The sequence below is a fragment of the Bos mutus genome, chromosome 13 (genome assembly GCF_027580195.1).
Source record: "Bos mutus isolate GX-2022 chromosome 13, NWIPB_WYAK_1.1, whole genome shotgun sequence".
Lineage (NCBI taxonomy): Eukaryota > Metazoa > Chordata > Mammalia > Artiodactyla > Bovidae > Bos > Bos mutus.
This window is the reverse complement of record NC_091629.1, coordinates 7,285,260-7,302,969: the sequence shown is the minus strand read 5'-3', so window position 1 is coordinate 7,302,969 and position 17,710 is coordinate 7,285,260. Positions and strand designations below refer to the sequence as shown.

General features: G+C 39.3%; 1 protein-coding gene across 15 annotated transcripts in view; it reads right to left on the bottom strand.

The window, feature by feature from the left end:
• The window catches only part of PARD3 (par-3 family cell polarity regulator), a 579,453-nt gene that overhangs the window by 244,744 nt on the left and 316,999 nt on the right, over positions 1-17,710 (bottom strand). For all 15 annotated transcript variants that reach the window (XM_070380971.1, XM_070380969.1, XM_070380970.1 and 12 more), the window contains 4 exons: positions 16,187-16,278; positions 13,876-13,959; positions 2,555-2,680; positions 1,187-1,566 (listed from right to left, as the gene is read on the bottom strand). In XM_070380971.1, coding sequence (XP_070237072.1) covers positions 1,187-1,566; positions 2,555-2,680; positions 13,876-13,959; positions 16,187-16,278 — 682 coding nt within the window. The remainder of the gene's footprint in view (positions 1-1,186; positions 1,567-2,554; positions 2,681-13,875; positions 13,960-16,186; positions 16,279-17,710) is intronic.

Here is a 17,710-nt window from a genome sequence, read left to right as displayed (position 1 = left end):
TGTATACAACTCTATTTGTGCTCCTTGATATGCTTTTGCTTAAAAACCAAGTCCTGTCATTTACCTGATATTCCTGTATTAACAGGAGGAGATGGGTTTAAGCTGATATGATTCTGTATTTGTAAGAGGCTTCAAAACTGGAGTGAGACTGTCAATTCCTGATCAGGTCAACCAAGTATTTGGAGGTTAAAAAAGCCAGTCACCAGAAAGAAGGCTTTTGTGGTTCACATAAAGTCCAATGAAAGAGTATGATTTAGGAAGGAAATAGGAATCTCAGAGTTTACAGCACTGGAAACCCTACACCAGATGAAAAGAATTGAATGGTCTCAGTGTCAGGATAGGGAAAAGTTTCTAGTAAAAATCTGCCACCAATGGCCACGTGACTTGCAGCAATCACTCAACCTCTCTTGGGTTCCTTTCCAACTAACCGTGGGAGATGGTTGACCTCATAAAAGGAGAAACATTCTTTATAATGACACCATTTTGAGGGACATGATTTAAAAACACATAAAAATGCTCAGCTAGAAGGGATGATTAACGGCAGTGTCTGAGGGGACAGTGACAGGGAGTCAGAAAAGAGCCTAGCAGTTTGCTTGCTCTGAGTCATGGAGAAGGCCAGAGCAGACACACGTCACCCAGCATGCAGGGTTTTCTCATCTGCAGGTGGAGATCCTTACAAAACACACTGATGTAAGGCATGGGTGAAGTATTAGCCAGGGCCACTCCAATTCTCCTTGGCACATTAAGAAAGGGAAGCAACAGGATATTCTAGAAGAGCAGGAGACAAGGGGCCAAAGGCCTCCAGCATTCCACCAGGAATCGCCCATAGCTCCAAAGGACTCAATCCCTCTAGTTCTCTTGGACATCAAATGGGGCACTCAAAACAGTCAAAGCCTCCCTGTTGCTTTGGGCTTGATGGTAACATCCGAATCCCATTTCCTTCGCTGTCAACAATTATACTGCAGTCATAACCACTACCTCTTTCCTAGAAACATCAGGTTTAAAGCCTTATCCTCTGAACTTGTAGATGTAAATTTTTATACAGCAAAGGGAATCTGAAAAGCATAAAAAAACACAACTTGAAATACTTTCTTTAAAAGTCATGTCAGTTGTAATAATGAGATAAGACTTAAGGTGCTTGGGGTTAGTTGACAGAAAGCTGACTTGACGGGAAGATCAGTTGTACCTTTCTTGAGCTGGATGTTAAGCTTCTTGCCAATTTTTTTGGTGTTGTAACCACTGCTGGGACTGAACACATGGTGTCCTGCCAGGGCCGGAGCGGCAGGCGGCTTTCCCGAGGGCTGCGCGCTCTGAGGTAGGAGTCGGGGGTGAGGGTCCGCGTGCTCGGGTGGGGGGTTCAGCCGGGATGCCCTGGGCAGAGCCTGCGGCCCTGCGCTGGTCATGCCCCTGTGATCCACATGCTGGCTGTCGGGGCTGAAGCGGCTCGAGTAGTAATTATTCCTCTCGCTTTGGGACAGTTGTTCGTACTGCTCTTTATTGGCTGCAGGAACCACATGGAACCAAATGATGGATGTCCGCATGGCTTGGCGAAACATATGTTGTGCTCTGGGTTTGAGGAAGAATGGAAAGTTAGCAAAAAAAGACTGGCAAATTCAATTAAGTGTATGCATTAAGCAACAAGGATGGACAGACTTTGTTGAAACTAAAAACAACCCCAATATAAATTTTCATTCTCAAAAATGACAAAACTGTCTACAACTACAGTTGAAATGCTGGGTCCTGCACTGTCAATCATTCGGTTATACTGTAGCTTTAAGCATAAGAGGTATTATCATTTCAATATTAAGAGAAATTAAATATAACCTCTCTATAACATTATCCAATAGGACTTTTAAAAATCATTATTAAGTATTTCCTTGTAAGGAGACCAATCGAGTTTTTAAAGAAACGTACTTAAAAATACACTTAGAAAACTATACAAAGTGACGATCTATTATTTATTGGAAAAATTAATCCAAGTCTCTACATGCAAAAAACCCTCAAGAATGCCAATACAGCTTCAGTGACCCAAGAGCAGTTGGTCGCAGTGCAACTCCAAGACCAGTACAAGAAGCTCCTCCGTTTCATCTGGATCCCTAGTCAGGTCTTAAACTGGGTCCTCATGATTCCTGCTCGTTCTTGCCTTACTTGATAGGAACTGGAGAATTTGTAGCTTTTTAATTGAGTAGGGCTTGAATCAAGATAAGGAAAATCTGCCTGCTTGTCATGTTATGTGTGACAAAGTTGGTAGTATGAGCTAAAAGTATAATAAAAACTAGCAACCTGGTGAATTTTCCAGAAGGTGAGGAAGTTGCCAAATTGTAAAGCCTAAACTGGGCCCATAACATCTGAAGAAGTGCCGTTAAAGACTATAGTCTAATGGTAGTGATTACCTGGAGTTTGATGAAATTTTTAAAAGCTAGAGAATGGCAGAAAATTCCCCTCTCCGGCAGGAAGGCAAAGACCACAGACACGTGGTCCGAGGCACTCCCATGGCCTGCACTCCGTCATGCCTGATGCAGAAAAGAGCAGCAATGAGGCAGCCCACACTTACTGTTCAAATCTTCTATTTCGAAGGTCGCCATCATTAATCCTGACAATGCAATCATTCTCATGAAAAAGGTTTTCTTGTTCAGCTTTACCACCTTTCTCCAATCGTTTTACTAATAACCCCAGGGTTCTGGAACATTAAGAATGCAAATCGTTACACGTGTAATATTGCCACTGTGCACAATACCCTACTGCTTTAATGTTGGTATTATATTTACAAAGACTGCCTAATAAAGGGGTGCATTAAATAGCTATTCAGACATTTTAAAATAACACCAACACAAAAATCATGATGGTATAAATGGTGCATAGAAAGGGATCTTTTCAATAAATGTGAGCAGTTGTTTCTGGAGTGTCAGAGTTATGCTTCTGAAATAAAGTGTACACTTCTCTCTATGCTTACAAATGCTTCCAACAGAGTGGGCCTAATGGTTTGGTGGCTGAGGCAGCGGGCAGAGTGAATGAGCATGGATTTGTGAGCAGTCTGGCAGTTTCCTGTTTCAAGCCAGCTGGTACAGTGCTGATGGCAACCCCAACTTTCCATGAAAGGAAAGGTAAGGAGGAGAAGCTAACCCGGGTGCATTGCACATTTGAGAAGGAGAATTGGGAAGATTTCAAAAATAGAAGAGTTTCCATTCCTGGCATCTGAATTTGATATTGCCTCATGTTCTGAATTTCAAAACTTGTTAGGTCTCCCAGAAGTACGTAATTTGTTGCCATTATTCCCTTCGGAAGAAAATAGGAAGCCAGGGACAAGTTCCAATCTTGGCAGTCACCATTCAGCTCTCAGTGTTAAGTCAAACTTCAAGTAGAAAGAAAAGCCTGAGTGAACTTTTAGAGACCAAGATGGACGGGGGAAAAAGATTATTGCAAATGTACTTGGTCTGGAGCACCAACTCCTTGGCTGACAGGATGGACATTCTATACACCCCACAGAAATAGCAAACACTATATATGATTACAGCTTCATAAGTAACAGGAATCCTCACCTAGTCCTGATGCTCTGATTTACTTGACGGTTAGCATCTATTCTGTATCATGATCATGTTAAAATTTTTATGAATTTACTTTCAGTTTGTCCCCAGCTTAGATTTTCTTTCATAATCCTAATATTTAAAGACATAAAAAATACCCATATGGAAACTAGCATTTAGAATCCTGCATAAAGTTGAAGACACCAAATTTCCAATCACCTATCTGTATCTTCCCTCGGAATACAATCTGCAGTATGTACTGTCCAATAGAAAGATGCCCCAATATTGGAGACTGCATCCTGCTTTTAAACCTTTGAGGTAATTGTTGCTGTTGATCTCACTGCCCTGTCACTGTCACTTACACACACATCTTATCTCTATTGTCGCCCTGTCAGCTCCTGGAAAGTGGGGAACATGGGCCTGAGCTTGTAGTAAGGTCTTGACAAATGAAAACTGAATGAATGGGTGCTTAGGTTTATCTGAGGCAAACAAGTCTCCCAACAAGTTTTTGCAAAATAGAATAAATGAAATAAAACGCAGAATCAGATCCTCTTTTCATGATGGTATCATTTATACCAAATACAGGACTGAGCTGAAATGCATTGAGGTGAAGGCCCTTTTGTTTTTGGGGTGTTATTCTACAGTTTAACCCTGTTTCTTTGACGAATACTTACTGAGTCACTATTGATGTCATTCTAATTTTTATTATTAGATATAGTGAAGAGGCACAGTGTCTTACTATGGTTAAGTACACCTGCTGCAAGAACTAAGAGGAGATGACATTTACATGACATTTACATTGCCTTTTGGTCACGTTAATACCTGGGGATTAACACCCACTAGTGGAAGAGCCTAAGAAACGCGGTGACTAGTGAGAGATACGGCGGGGTCACTGTTAGTTACTTGCCACCATATACTGGAACTGAATCAATATAAAACTCCTCTAAGCTCAAAGGTAAGAAAAAGTACACTGACCCAGCAGCGTGAGAGGAGCTGTCAGAGTCCCTGCTTGGCAGGAAGTGATGTCTTACTATGCGTCACCAAAGTGCACAGTAAGTGTAAAGTGACCTAAAATGTAATCAGGCCCACAGTGTACCTTCCTAAGCTTTCCTGTGATTTGTCTGTGTCTATGCGCTTCCCAGGTGGCTCAGCGGTAAAGAATCCACCTGCCAATGCGGACACACAGGTTTGATCCCTGAGTTGGGAAGATCCCCTGGAGAAGGAAATGGCAACCCACTCCAATATTCTTGCCTGGGAAATCCCATGGACAGAGGAGACTGGCAGGATACAGTCCATGAGGCCGCAGAGTCAGATGGGAAAGAGTGACTGAGCGCGCACACACGCATGGGCAACTGAACAAAGTGTTCTATCACATCATTAAGTTATACCCAAGTCTCTGTTGAGTGGGACAAAATAACAAGAGAAATCAAATTGAATCACAGTTATTGGTAATAGTGGAACCAGAAGAAGACATGAGGCCACTTTGCCATCCAAGCATCCACATGAGAGCACAGCAGAAAGAAAAGATGACTCAGCCACCCACAGGCAATCCTAACAGAACCACGACTTGGTATCACTTCTGCTGCTAAAAGCTGCCTCAAAGGACCAGCAACAGTTCTTTCAAGTTCATGTGTTCAGCCCCTGAGTAAAAGCATGCCCTACCAAGAGTCACTCCAGTTAATTAGTTTTTAATCACTGAGATCACGAGCAATTTCTCAATACAGTTACAACATTGCTGTGATCTCAAGTGTCTAAAAATTATTATGTTTTTATATATTCTGAAGTACTTTGTGTATTCTGAAATAGAATATTTTTAGGGAAATGGATAAAGTCAGACCAAGTTTAATGGAAATTACTTAGCAGGTAGCTAGTATGAGTCATTTGTTTAAATTTATAAATGTATCTCCAATAAAACCTTTCAGTATCTATAACAGTTTAAATAATCTAACTTGGAAATCTGTAATTTAATTCTACAAGTGGCATTAATATTCTTCAGATGAATAGGTCCGTGGATTTATATTCATCTGGATAATCATTTTTCTTTTCTTAAATCTACTTTTCCCCCCATGGGAATCATTCCAGGATAATAATATACAGTAAAAAGGCCTGACATGCTTCATTCATGGAATGGCTTGTCTTTCTATACAAGCTCTCTTATACAACCAAATGCTTGAGTAATCCTCACAAACAGTAAAAACGCTACAAGTCAAAAACAAGTATGCTATCATATTTACATGAAACATTGCCAAGGTTTATTAAATGAGTTTTTAGAATCCAATATTATTAAAGTAGTCGCAGAAACCTCAGAATCCTCTTTCACAGCACTAGAGACTAGAGAGCTGATGGGGTGGTTGAGGGTGGGGGGGTAGAGGAGCAGAAAGGGAAAAATTTCACCCTGAGTGACACAGCAAGTGATCAGGGAAACAACAGAACAGACTGAATTAAGGAGACGTCAGTAGCCTGCTGATTTCCAAGTACTTGACCACACTATTAGAATCATTCTCTTCAAAAGAATGGATTAATTGAAAAGGAAAATGGTACAATCTGCAAAATTATCCTATTTGCTTCACTAGGTGAAAATGATTACAAAAGGAATGGGAATGAACCGAACGATCAAAAAACTTCACAAGAAAATTGAACTGATAACATGACAGCCAAACAGAATGAAGAGGACCCTCTGAAGGGAAATCAATGGGAAGTAATAACAGAGATTTTCATCTTCCTGGAAAGTTGTGTCTGCCAGCAGAGACGTCTCCACCCCTCCTGCCCCCACTGCCCACGAAAAGGCAGTTCAGACAGTATTTATAATTAGAAACAAATTTTAGGAGTCTGTTTTGCAAATTCAACCAGCAACTAAGAATTCCCTCTAAAGGAATAAAGAAGCGAGTGCCGATGCTGTTGTGATTCCCTTAACACTCTTATTAGAGAGAATAATTAAAGGTCGTGAAGGTCAGAGCGTTTTGGCATGACTCTATGCCAGAGTAGAGAGTGGTTTTCCTTCTTGGCAGTCAGTACCAGAATTCCTTATTAGGGCAACCACTTTTCATCAGAAGAAACCACTTTGCGAAAGATAGAAGAGCGAGGAGACGGAGAAGAGGAGTCGGGCCGTGGGGAGGGGAGGTAGCTTGGGGAAAGGATCAGGGGCAAAGCACCAGCCTGACTGTGCTGGAAGGTGCAGGAGGACAGAGCGGGGCATTATCAACACAGAGGGAGGTCAGCTCTGGGAAGCCACAGCACCAGGGCTCCCGGTTACATGGGGCAGCACCTCCTCACCTCCTGCATGAATTTAGACTGTGCTGGAAGGTGCAGGAGGACAGAGCGGGTCATTATTACACAGCAGGGAGGTCAACTCCGGGAAGCCACAGCACCAGGGCTCCCGGTTACATGGGGCAGCACCTCCTCACCTCCTGCATGAATTTAATGTGAACCCGACTTGGCAAGATGCTTTCTGGGCAAGTGGATTTCTCCTGGTAAACTGAAAACATCCCCCAAACTACCTCTCTTCCCTGGTCCCTCTATCTTATCAAAAATTTAGGGGAAAACACACTACGTCCGCTATGTACAAATCCCACTTCTGAATGAATTTCCTACATTAAAAAATATGTAAATACACACATATTTCTTTGAAGTCTTTCACCATGGCTTTTGTACAATGTTTCTTATCCCCAAAAGGGGGCAAAGAAGGAGAATACAGCCCCAGAGAGCCAGCCGTGGAAAGGCAGCATCTCTGTACATGATTTTGGATGCATAATTAGAAATTTAACTGCTTAGATTATATTAAGGATTGCACCACTACATTTTTACAAGGTTCATTAGCCTAATTATACACTTAATTAAAACAAACTCAGTCACACATGTTAACATTTTCAATCCTAAGTATAAATTACAGCCAATGATAAAACTGAAAATAAGTAACAAATGTTTTATTGACATCTAAATTGGCTGAGCAAGTCTGAGTTTTGCTTTGATAACGTAAACTCCCACAACTGCCACCCAGCTGTATGGAAATGATCATAATTCATCTTAATAAAAGCTGACACAGTGTAAACACCACAACTACAGCAAAAGCAGAGAAGGCATGAGCAGAACGAGCTCCCAGCAGCAGGACTCTCTCCCCTCACTGAGCCTGGGACACTGGGCTGGCAATGACCTACATTCAATCCCTCAGAACCACAGTAAGAACTCCAAGTTAATATAAATTTTTTTAACCTTTAGTGGATGAGATAAAGTGGACCAAAACATGGCAAAGTGAAAATAGAGAATTCCTTAAAATTAGGGCAGAAATTATAGGCATCATACTACTACCTTTAAAAAAGCAAGTTTTATCTAAATGTAAAATACAACTCTTCTCTCTAAAACAAATGCATTTAGTGTGTCCCCTTGATTTGAACAAAATGAATCTGCAGCTGAGAATGAACAACTGAAATCTTCCAGACAAAAGGATACAGATTCAGTAAATAAATTGTGTTTTTTGGGAAATGAATTGAAATAGAGAACTCAAAGTGCAAGAGGATATTTATTCTTTTAAAAGTGAATATTCAGCTTAAAAACTCTAAGGTGAACTGAAATATACAAGCCTCAAATAAAGCTCTTCTTAACACCTGAGCTGTTTCCATGAAATTCAAATTGGCTGTAATTCTTCTTAAAAAATACACCCAACTACCTAAATAAGTGTGTACTGAAATTCTCAAATTTATTATGTAACAGTAAATTTTCATCTCATATTCATAATAGAAGAGATAATTTTGAGATCATATTCCACTATTATATAGTCTCATTAGCACTTGCCTAGACAACAAGAGCCAAAGAATTGATGCTTTTGACCTGTGGTGTTGGGGAAGTCTCTTGAGAGTCCCTTGGACTGCAAGGAGATCCAACCAGTCTATCCTAAAAGAGATCAGTCCTGGGTGTTCATTGGAAGGACTGATGCTGAAGCTGAAACTCCAATACTTTGGCCACCTCATGCGAAGAGTTGACTCACTGGAAAAGACTCTGATGCTGGGAGGGATTGAGGGCAGGAGGAGAAGGAAACGACAGAGATATGGTTGGATGGCATCACTGACTTGATGCACATGAGTTTGGGTAAACTCCAGGAGTTGGTGATGGACAGGGAGGCCTAGCGTGCTGCAGTTGATGGGGTCACAAAGAGTCAGACATGACTCAGCGACTGAACTGAACTGAGACAACCAGAACACACAGCATTTAAAGGTAATCTTAAAGCGCATCACAGGTAGATAAGTGGAAGGTGAAATGTCAACACCATTCTTATTATATTAGCTGCCACTGCCAAATACCTCACTAAAGGAATTTTACACGCATTTTGTAAGTTTCTGTATTTTCTTATTTAAACCATATAAAGTCACAGGAGTGTCCTAGCCTTCAGATATGAAGACTGAGGCTAAGTGAAGGAAACCTGCTCAGGCTGCACTTACTCGAAAGACAGAGCCAGGAACTGTCCCAACTATCTGTGGTCTCAAAAAAGGTGCATCAAAATGTGTCTCTTATCCTGGACTATTCCCAACAAGCCCTTGGCCAATAACATGAAGACTCAGCGTGTGGTTGAGGCCATCACTGTCTGCCACAAAGTGGGAAGACGGCACAGGTAACTGGGAATTCTGGAAAGAAGATGAGCTTTCTGATTTTCATGTTTTTTACAGCAAAAAGTAATATAATAAAGGTTCAGTGACCTAAGAGTTAAAACTAACACTATTTATAACTCATGTAAGTATTAGAGGAGTCAAGTTCATAGAATTTCACTGAATTATTAAGTAGATAAGTATTTTTCTTAAGACCTTCCAAATATGTCTACTAACTTTTATACAGACTAGTTAAAACTTAATAAACACTTGAGTTTTATTTGAGACAAAAATTATTCAATTATGTCCATTACAGAAAAGAAACAGAGAAGCAGGCGGCACTTTATTAAGAATAATATGCTTTAAAAAATAAAGAATAAAATTTAATTAAAAAAAGAATAATATGCTTTAGCCATATGTGTTTCCATAGGGGAAAAGATTAAGAATGTCTTCTATAAGTTAGACTGGAACCAAATAGAAGAATAATAGCTAATCTAAAAAATAATACAATGATATTTCTTGAAAACCTTCAACAATTTCTCTACTATTTACAGAATGAAGTCTCATAGGCTGTTCATAAAGTGCTTTCTAAGAGCCATTTCCAATACACTCTGTTTCGAATCATTATTTCTCAGCAAATCACACAGATTTGTATGGAACATCTTCCTTTCGTATATCTTCTTCCTGGAAAGAAGATCTTTTCAGACATTACTAGCATTAAGTCGTATATTTTCTTTAAAGAACAGATCAAGATCTGCTGCTTCACGGCTCCACTTCCTCTAAATCCTCCCACACACATGCATCACGTTCTCTGGACACACAGTATAGACCTCTTTATATAGTACATATTTCTCAGTTAGACTTTAAGTCCCTTAAAACTACAAAATCTTATTATTTCAAAAGCCCAGCCCCTATTTCAGAATATACATTTTATCTTGCTTTCTAAATATTTAATATTACAACACAATCATATTCCTAAGTAATTGGAAAGGCTCGGCAAACCTCGTTAACATCAAGCCAGGATACATCCTTATTGTTTTATTTCTAATGTACATCAGATATTTATTTTTACATGTATTTTATTTCAATAGCAATGCAGAGTTAGTAGGGATAGTCACAGTAAGCTTCGCTGAGCAATACTGTTGGGCTAGGTCCTAGAAATATAAAAAACTTTAACATGAAACATGGTTTTTCTGCCAAAGGAAATGACAATTACTTGGCAGAGCCTTCCTGAAAGTAGTAGCACTTGTGATTTAAATAAGGAGGTTATGTTTGACATTTAAATCAAGAGGAAATGAAATTATACGTGTGAAGTGAAAATTGATTTCAAGGTAGCGAAACTGTGAATAAAGAATTCTGGGTGGGGATCAGCTAATTTTATATTTTTGAATAAAATACAGGATGATAACTATAGAAAAACAGAGCATCAAGGGATATTAACACAGTCTCTCCTGTGCAGCCATTTGTCTCTGTTTTTAATGCCCAAAGCAGTGGCTAGGGGAAGGGCAGCCACAAGCCAGTTGTCACAAGAACATTCAACCCACTCCAGAAAATGGCCTTTTTAAAATTGATCCAGCAGAATCTTTATTCAAAAAACTTCTTTAACTGCAGGCCAAAATAATACTGAATACATAAGTAGCTTTAAAAATTTCTCTAACATTGACTTCACTTTTTTTCCAATTTCCCTGAATTATGTTTGATATTTGAGATGTTTTGCATGGAGTTTCTTCTCTTTAGGATGTGTGATTCCCATTCTGTACTGTTCCTTAAAACTTTTTGACTTTGAAATTGAAATCAGAAACCAATACTGACATGTATATGTCATTTTTAGAAAAATAAGTATTCAGTAAGTTGTTATTCAATTAATTACATTTCCAAAACTGAGAGGGGCCCAAGTATGACTGGAATTTTGCACAAAGGAACTTATTCTCAGAAATTTCAACTTACATCCCACAAATATGTATTCTTATATTCCCACTGGATAATATATGCAATTTCTTCACGAGTTCCACTTAATTTCCCCCTTTATGCTATATTGCATTGCTTAATTTGCCCTCACAGTCACCATGGAGCTGATGTAGCTTCCTTCATAAGGTGTCATCTCAATTAAAATCACCTTCTACAACAAGCCAGCTTCAGTTACCTAATTCAGACAACCCCTCCTCTATCAACTCACAATGTCGGCATTTATCACATAATTATAATAGTGTGAGTTCCTGGCTATCACTCCATCTTGACTGCAAATCCCTGGAGAGAGACCATGTCCCATTCATCCTTGTTTCCCAACACCTAACACAGGAACCGTCACTCAGTAAATGCCTGGGAAGGTTTCTGACAGACTGGCAAGAATTTACTTGTCAGCATTTCTGAGAACAAGGGAGATGGGTGTGTCTGGCTCCTGAAGATTGGCGTCTAGGATTCTGGAGGAGCCCTCCCGTTGTTCTCTGCATTTTCCGCCTCACTCCAGAGAACCAGGAATGTCAAGACAAGGAGGAAGCTCAAAGATGCATTACAGGTGTTAGAGGGAAAGAATTCTGCTCTGTTTCCCAGTATGAAAACTGCTGATGCCTAGAAAGGGTTTATAAAGAATCTCATTGTCTTAATCTCTTTGTCCCTTGTACAAGAATGCTGTACAGGATTTTCTTCATTACATTGCCAAATCAACAGGGATTAAAAATGACACCTTCTAGTTCTGCAAAGGGATCCTTGTCTAGTTGAATGAGTTCTGTATATCAAAATGAAATGCCATGGTAACCAGTAAAAATACCTTCCACTGAATTAATCTGCAGTAGATTAATTTTTCTATCTTACAGTTTTTTTGCTTTAGGCTTTTTACCTACCTATTTTATCCCAATATCCTTTCACGATGCAGTAGAAAATGTGTAATAAATGACAGAAAATAATATGTTTGAAATACTGGTTCAAAGCTGGTCCGTACACAATTAAGTCTCAGTTGTGATGAGTTATATCCCACAAGCAGTTAAAGGCACACTAGTATTGGGAAGCTATCATTCATGCATTTTACCCTCTTAGCTTATTTTTCTACTCATGAAATAAATGGAAAAGGGATTTAACTTTTGAGATCACTTAAAATTATAATTTTTAAAGGAGATAAAGGCAAGGGCCATTTTGAAAACAACTGAGCTCATTTAAATGAAAGTTCTTTGAGGAAAGTTTAATGTTTCTCTAGAGTTTTAAAAAAAGAAGAGAAGGGAAAAAAGTAAAAGTGGTCATAAGTCTGTGAATTTAACACCCCGCTGTCAATTCCAGGAGAATTTCACATCTTGCTAAATAATGCTCACTTTCAAGCCTCCTACTCCAGCAGTGAAAGTGAAAGTGAAGTCACTCAGTCGTGTCCGATTCTTTGCGACCCCATAGACTGTAGCCTACCAGGCTCCTCCGTCCATGGGATTTTCCAGGCAGGAATACTGGAGTGGGTTGCCATTTCCTTCTCCAGAGGATCTTCCCGACCCAGTGATCGAACCCGGGTCTCCCGCACTGTAGGCAGACGCTTTACGATCTGAGCCACCAGGGAAGCCTAAGGTAAATCAATGCATCAGCTTCCAGACCTTCCATAAAGCATGTGCTTTATCAGAAACATGAAGTCTGGACACAGCACGGTCAGGAACATATACTAGGAAGGTGGTACAATTGTTCAAACACTTATTTTAAAAAATTAAACAGATAATTCAGTCACATGCCTGTAATTGACATTCCAATGTCTCTTACAACATACTAGATGCTTATAATTCCTTGGCAAGAGTTGAAAGAATGTTCTATGTTCTCACTCACTGGCCTAAGGTGACTTTCCAGCTCCCTGTTTTCTTCTCCCAGCATAAAGGAAGTTTAAAAATAAATAGATAAAAAATAAATAAATAAATAGATAAAGGGATAACAATAAAAGAAAGAAGTTCAAACCAAAAAGCCAAACAGATCATAAATATGTTTCAGCTGGTAATAACTAGATGGATAAATAAGAGAGGATGAGATTAAACCTCAAAGGTTAATGCCTCTCCCTAAGCCCTAGGAGGAGGCAGTATTTCACGGATGATGAAAGACTCATCAAACATTTGATTAGTTGATGTGATTAGCTGCAAAATCAGTTCTTAGTATTTGAATATATATAAAACAAACAATAATTCTGTCATTGAAAACAAGCTGTAGGGTAAAAGAAACTCATGTAACATTTGACAATTTTAAGGATACATGTTTTATGAAGTAATGAAGTCATACTAACAAACAGTGCAAAACTGCCATTTGTGTGGGCAGATAGAACAGGAGACAGATCACATGGGAGGAAATAAATCTATAGCTTCTCTAACTTAAAAATTTTAGGAACACAATTATAAAAATCATATATAATTAAAGAACTAAACAAACATATAAATAAATTTTCAATGAATCATTTTCTATGTTATCCAGATAACTTATACTGGATACATGTTTTCCAGAAAAATGCCTGAATAACTTCCTTACCTTTGCACATTCAGCTGGAGTTCTGGCAATAAAGGCTATCATCAATTTGCAGCGTAGTAAAATGTTTGCATGGATGTGATGAACAATAAAATTATTAGAATAATTTAAATGCCCATTTCTTCATCAGCCTAAGTGCTTTTGTGATTATGATGCATATGTGTGAAGGAAGGCACAGTGGCCCCCAAATGAAAAGGCTTCTTTTAAGCATACACTAACTCAACACTACTCTACATCTGAGCATAAATGAAGATAAAACACTGTACATTATGATTCAATTAAAAACCTGCAAGATACGTTACCTGCCGCCTCGAGCACTGAAAGGCACTACATGGATTCCCAGAGGCCCTCCATCGTTGGGGACTTGTACGAGCTTTACCATATCACTGTGAGACAATGATGAATGAGGGAGCATGAACATGTACTGTCACAAACCAAATCAAACCAAACACAAAACTGCAACGGCACAGACACACAGTAAACAACAAAAGAGGACAAAACGAAAATTCCAAGGGGCACACACTCGTATACATTCACATTCTGGAGAGAAGCATGGTGATGAAAGCACATTCAACACTACATACCTGCACGCTAGTCTGATGGCATGGGAGGGGAGCAATCATCAGAAATAACTACATTAAAAATCACCCAGGACATTGCTCTTCTGTATAGTCCAAGTCCACATTTTGTAATCAGATCTCTAGACTTGCACTGAAAGTTTCCCATCCTAATATCTAATCAAGGATTACGAAGACTAATGGGCTAAAGAGGTTTCCATTGCACAGCACTTTATAATTTACAAAGCGCTCCTGCACAGGTCACCTCATTGATCCTTCCAATAGTCCAGTAAGGGCACAGCTCTGCCGCTGCAGGTAGCCGTCCACATAGGATGCCACCACCCTTACTCCTAATATCCTACCTGCTGTAAGCTCAGTCCACGTGCAGGTGACACAACCCCACTGGACACCCATGAAAAATCAAACAATTACCTTAAGAGCGTTTGTGATTGAACTCTAAAGTCTTTACGCTATTTATATGAAGTTACACGACTTCATTTGTAGATTTCTACTACATAAGTACAGTACTTCAATATTAATATCATAAGCCCAAATTTACTGCAAATTGGTGTAATCAGGAGAATGTAAATTTTCTAAACCATTTCAGTGAGATTTCACTTTCTTTGTAGATATTTCTGTGGGTATGAGCATGGCACAGAAATCTAAACAGTACTGATCCAATGATCAATATTTGGAAATACTATTTCAACTAGATATTAGGTATCTAGTTTAAGGAAACCTGGACAAACATAAGTAACTACCAATGGACTTGATCAGGATCCCAGGACAGTTCTTATGCACTGGAAAATGCCAATACTTCAACTGTATGCCTTAAATAAAAACCTGAGGTAATCCTATGTACTGTAAGTGCCCTGGTTATGTAATACAAAGACTCAAGAAAATTAAAGATAGGAATATCAAACAAATCAAAATTGAAAATATGTATACAGATTTAATCATATACACTACTTAGGACATTAGTTAATATTCTAATTAGCTAAATTAAAATTTTGTCGTATTGCAAAATATTTACTAAAGTAATACTATTTACATGGATATTTAATTTTTTGATGTTTTCATAGAATGTCCTAAAATCCTATTTCAGATATCATTAATAGCATTTGAACATCTATTTAATGTCTGTTTGTCAACTAAGGATAGTATGGTATTTTTAATACATTTATTTATTTCATAGTCTTTCTCAAAAGAACTACAACAGTACAAGTATTTCTTAAATGTAATTATTTAGAGAGCACTGGGTGCTGAATATACAAACATAATCTGATTCGGGAGCCTGTTCAATTTCACTGAGAAAATTCTTATAACCCTTTCTTGGAAAACCAAGAAAAGACAAAATTAAGAGTCTAATTATTAATATCTCCACTCCAACTTTTACCCAAAGTCAAAGAAAAAATTTAGAATGACTGCTCTAAGGTAACTCAGACGAAGTCTTAAAAACATCTTCCATTCAAACCTGACGTTATTTAAGATAATTGCAAAGTTGTGACAATATATGAAAGCTTTTCTTTGACCTTTTATACTTAAAACATGTTCAAGGTCCCTAACCTCTTACAAGGTCCCCATCAAGTATCTTGAGAGATACTATTTCTTCAAATCAATACAAAACATATACTAAAATGACTAATGCTTACCTGATCCAACTAGTTTTTCAAGTAAAGTATGTCTACAATATCTTTTTTAACTTGGCAAAGTTGAAGAACAAACAAAACGCTGACATACAAAAGCAACCTGAACACAGTTGACAGCGCCATGAACGTGCCAAAAGTCTTCAATCAAACACTGCTTTAGACTATCATTTAATAGTACTTGCCAAGGCATGAGACTCAGAGCAGGTACGTGTGAATTTCCATGCTATCATTCTTACATTATACCATTAACTCAGTAGATGAAAGATGCTCCTTGGAAAACAAACCAGTGCAAAGCATGTTTTAAATAAGCACAGACATTCCGCATGCCATACGCTTTCGGAATATTCGCTGCCATCAGTGAAGCTACACGGATGTTACAAACTTAGCTGAGACTGTCAGTAACTTACTCCAGAGAGAAGTTGGGGATGTTCTCCACACCAGTGTCGGCGTGGCCCACGGGTTCCACACGACTGCTGTCTTCCTCTGCGACATCCTCATCCTAAACAAAGAGAAGCACACCCTGGGTCAGGTTTACTCTTAGAAAGTGCATGAAAAGAAACTGGATAAAACTGGAATCTAACAGGCACTATGATCACATTAACTACGTCTCTCATCTAGTGAGGATGACCTTTAATGATAACATGGGTTTGAACATGTGAAAAGTTGCATTTTAAAGCAGTAAGTCTCCCGAGTTAGTATATCTCAGGGGGTGAACAAGATGCCTCTGCAATAAGGAAAAAAACATTAGGACTTATACCTATGTTAACTTATCATTTTTACTTCATCTTTTGCTATATTTAATATGTAAAAATCAAACCCAAGATGGCGGAGCAGAAGGACATGCGCTCATCTTCTCCTGTGAGAATACCAAAATTGTAACTAGCTACTGAACAACTACCGACAGGAGAATGTCGGAACCCACGGAAAAAAGATACCCCACAAGCAAGGGCAAAGGAGAAGCTGCAATAAGATGGTAAGAGGGACCCAATCACATTTAAACTCAAACCTCATACCTGCCAGAGACAGCTGGAGGGCACAAACAGAACCTGTGTGCACCAAGGCCAAGGGAAGGAGCAGTGACTCCCACGAGAGACTGCGGAGACCTGCCTCTGAGTGTTGGAGGGTCTCCTGCAGAGGCATGAGTCAGCAGTGGCCTGCTGCAGAGACAGAGGCTCTAACAACAGCAGTCCTGAGAGTCGCAGCGTGTGGCATTAAGTCCTCTTGAAGGAGGTGATCATTAGCTACACAATAGAGCCGCCAGGCGGGTGAGTCACAAACTGGAGAACAGCTATACCAAAGAAGTTCTCATACTGCTGGGAAAGTTTGAAACCTCACAACAGACTTCTCTGACACCTGTATATGACTACTGGAAAAACCGTACCTTTGACTATATGGACCTTTGTCGGCAAAGTGATGTCCCTGCTTTTTAATACACTGTCTAGGTTTGTCATAGCTTTTTTTCCCAAGGAGCAAGCGTCTTTTAATTTTATGGCTGCAGTCATTGTCCCCAGTGATTTTTGGAGCCCAAGAAAATAAAGTCTATCACTGTTTCCATTTTTTCCTCATCTATTTGTCATGAAGTGATGGGACCAGATCCCATGATCTTTGTTTTTTGAATGTTGAGTTTTAAGCCAGCTTTTCCTCTCTCCTCTTTCACCTTCATCAAGAGGCTCTTTAATTCCTCTTCACTTTCTGCCATTCACGTGGTATCATGTGCAAATCTGTTGCTGCTGCTGCTGCTGCTGCTAAGTCGCTTCAGTCGTGTCCAACTCTGTGTGACCCCATAGACAGCAGCCTACTAGGCTTCCCCGTCCCTGGGATTCTCCAGGCAAGAGCACTGGAGTGGGTTGCCATTTCCTTCTCCAATGCATGAAAGTGAAAAGTGAAAGTGAAGTCACTCAGTCGTGCCCGACTCTTAGTGACCCCATGGA